Source organism: Alligator sinensis, unplaced genomic scaffold (assembly GCF_000455745.1).
Source record: "Alligator sinensis unplaced genomic scaffold, ASM45574v1 scaffold203_1, whole genome shotgun sequence".
NCBI lineage: Eukaryota > Metazoa > Chordata > Crocodylia > Alligatoridae > Alligator > Alligator sinensis.
The window spans coordinates 2,391,716-2,394,863 of NW_005841949.1; the positions used below are offsets into that span (position 1 = coordinate 2,391,716).

General features: G+C 45.9%; 1 protein-coding gene across 1 annotated transcript in view; it reads left to right on the forward strand.

Moving 5' to 3' along the window:
• GOT2 (glutamic-oxaloacetic transaminase 2) overlaps nucleotides 1–2,100 on the forward strand; it is a 26,756-nt gene extending 24,656 nt beyond the window's left edge. Inside the window, exon 11 of the mRNA XM_025199746.1 lies at nucleotides 307–2,100. Within this exon, the coding sequence (XP_025055531.1) occupies nucleotides 307–429 (123 nt within the window). The 3' untranslated portion in view covers nucleotides 430–2,100. The remainder of the gene's footprint in view (nucleotides 1–306) is intronic.
• The last annotated feature ends 1,048 nt before the right edge of the window (nucleotides 2,101–3,148 follow it).

The following is a 3,148-nucleotide window of genomic DNA, read 5'->3' on the forward strand; positions in this document are numbered from 1 at the left end:
TTTCCCTCTCCCCACATTGCTTGAGCAAAGAATCCAAAGGAATATAACCATAAAGTGCAATGATCAGTAATACTCTTCTCTTAACTTATGGTATTAAAGTTCAGCTAGAGCAGGAGTGGGCAATTATTTCTCTGGAGGGCCTCTCAACAAGTTTTGGTGAGCTGTCAAGAGCCACATAAGCAGGCTGTGCTCTGGTCTGAGTCTCTAGGGTTTACACTTGCATTTTAGGCAAACTGGATGGGACTGGAGCCCCATGCTGCCAGGTTGGCCCTGGATGTAAACTTGTATGTATTGCTTGTGTTTCAGGTGGAGCGACTGACTAAGGAGTTCTCCATCTACATGACTAAAGACGGCCGCATCTCCGTGGCGGGGGTCACATCGGGCAACGTGGGTTACTTGGCTCATGCTATCTACCAAGTCACCAAGTAAATGCAGCAGAGCAGCTGGCCTGCCCCTCAGCAGTCCCTGGCCTCTGGTTCCAGAGGATGGAGAAAGTGAAGGGCGTTTAGGGGGGGCAAGCAGATGGCTTTCAACCACAGCACTTAACTCAGTCATTGAATGTATCTTGTAGACAAGGCAGTGGGTAGAAGCTTTGCCATGGGTAACCAAAGCCACTTGCACTCTTCAGGCTGGCTTCCTCTCTTCCCTTCAAAAGCATCCTATTGTGAATTGGCTCCTGACCCTACGCGGAAGTTTTTCAGACTTGGAGTCAGCATCTTGGCAGGATTTCTTCAAACATTTACATCATTAGTGTTTGAGTAGCACAAGCACTGAGTGCTCACTCCCTCACCTGAGAGTGTTTCTTAAAACAGTTACTCACTTAAAACGAGCTAGAGCAGGAGTTAGGCCCCTTCCTTCCCAACTCTGCTCTTTGTGCTGACACAAGTCTATACAGTTGTAGTTTTGTGGGGTTTTTTCTGATCAGCTCCTCAGGACATTCTGGTGTCTAAATCTGATGGTACCACTTCTCCATTCTTGTTTGCTTCATTGCTGCCCTTCCTACCACTTTCCGCAAATGTCCCTGAAATTGAGGTTCTGCTCTGAAAAGGGCTGGTCACTAGAGAAATCTTTGATCAATGAATGTAGAACCCTCATGATCTCTCTCTCTCTCTCTCTCTCTCTCTCTCTCTCTCTCTCTCTCTCAGTCGCTCAAATTTGAAGCCAGACTTGCTGTTAATGGTTGAGCCCCTATCCTTTCTCTGTCAAGATACAGTAACTTGAAGATCCCTTTTCAGTGAAACATTACAGTATGTGCAATTCTTTATAATTGAGTTCTGGTTCTATCGTCCCTCATTACACAGGTAAAGACGGCAGTGTCAGCTGTGTGTCCAGACACCCCAGAAACTGTTTTGATCTTGTGACTGCCTGTTGATTTGAGCCACAGCTGCCTGTCTAAAATTCCCACCCACTAAACAAGTAACTGGACCTGTTTGAAAGGAGAGAGCTTTAAGGCCCAGCAGTTCCTTATGACTGGGAACTGTTTCCATTGAGGGGGAGCAGGGGCAGGATGGAGATCTTCACTGCAGAAGGCAAAGTGATAAGCATGCGCCTGATGCTGCTGCTGCCGCCTCTTCATAAGTATTCTCTTTTCCTCCCCTCAAGTCAAAGGGACTTTTGCTGCCACCTTTTCCTTTTTTTGCCTCTTACACAGCATTTTAATCGCAGGCAGTTTTGGATTCTGAAATTCCTGTTGCTAGCAAACTTCCCTGAAGATCTACTAGCCTGTCTGCCCTCAACTGCCACCATGATCTGGAGAAAAGCAGTAACAGCTCATGAGGTAAAGACTGATTTCCTGTTTCTCAGGTTAGGAGAAATTGATTGCACTTTAATTGCAGACTTCATGCATATGGCATGGCCTTTTCCTTCTGCCCTGGAACTCCTGAAGCTGCCCACCCAAAGCCCCTGATTGTGCAATAATAGCTGTTGGTGCTAGTCTGTCACGTGGTTGGGGATGACTGTTTTTTGTGCTGTGGTTTGAAGCTTCTGTCTCCTTCAGACTCTGACCTTCACCCATTATGGAGAGCCCTCTGCTGTTGTGTAATTTTTTTAGGCCTTTATGCAGCCTGTCCTCTGTTACAATAAATCTAGAAATGGAGCGCATCTGTGTGTCTTCAGTGTCTGTTGCTTTTGCTGAACCCACCTTAATTCTCAAAAAGCCACAAACAACTTGTGCTGTTCTTGGGGGAGGGATTAGCTAAAATCAAACACTGAATGCTACAACTTCCTTTAGGACTCTAGCTTTTCTAGGAGATGGAGGGGGGAAAGCTGGAATATTTGGGGCAAAAATACCTGCCTGCTCTTAGCATTAGAGGTACTGGTTTCTCTTTGACTAGTGCCTACTGGGATCTGACTCTTCCAAGGTGCTGAATATCTACATCTCCTGTTGACTTCAGCTAGAATTGGGAATGCTTACTACTCCAGAAAAACCCAGCCTGAGGTCACTTGAGGGACAAAAGAGTATTCAAAATATGCAGCTGGTTTTGAAAAAGTTGACCCTCTAATTTCAGCATCTAGCGGGCAGGAGGACTACTTTTGGAGTTGAGGTGGGGGAGTTGCCTAGTAGGCACTTATATGGTGGAACGTTGCTACAGCAGAAACATTTGCCAGACAACAACTTGGGTAGATGACAAGGGAGAAGGAGTCAGGATTGGGGGCCTATGCCCTTTTATTTTGTATAGGAAATATTCCTGTTCAGCACAAGGGCAAACAATGCTGCCATGACACTATCGTGGAGTTATGCTGGAGTGATCAAGCATGCCACATCTGTGGAAGGGAAAGCCTTGCCTTCCTGTCCTACCTGTGCATCTATACTGTGCATCTCTGCACTCAAATGCTAACTGGGTTTGATGATCATTCAGTTTGTATTAGGATACACCACCCTTCAAACCCATTAAGGTACAGGAATAATATACTGGAGACTTTTTAAGTGCCTGCAACTGTACCCTGTCTGCGGAGGTCACAGTGCTTCAAGCTGCACTGAGCTGCTTTTGAGGACAGCAGACTGAAAATCTAACAAATAAAGGAGAGGTATTAGCATTACCATCTGTAGTTGATAGTAGTAAGCAGGGGGGTGCCCTTCTTTATCCAAATTGCTGTTGCACCAAACCTTAAACAATCCCTTGTCCTGGTTGTCTCTGTGAGCAATGAG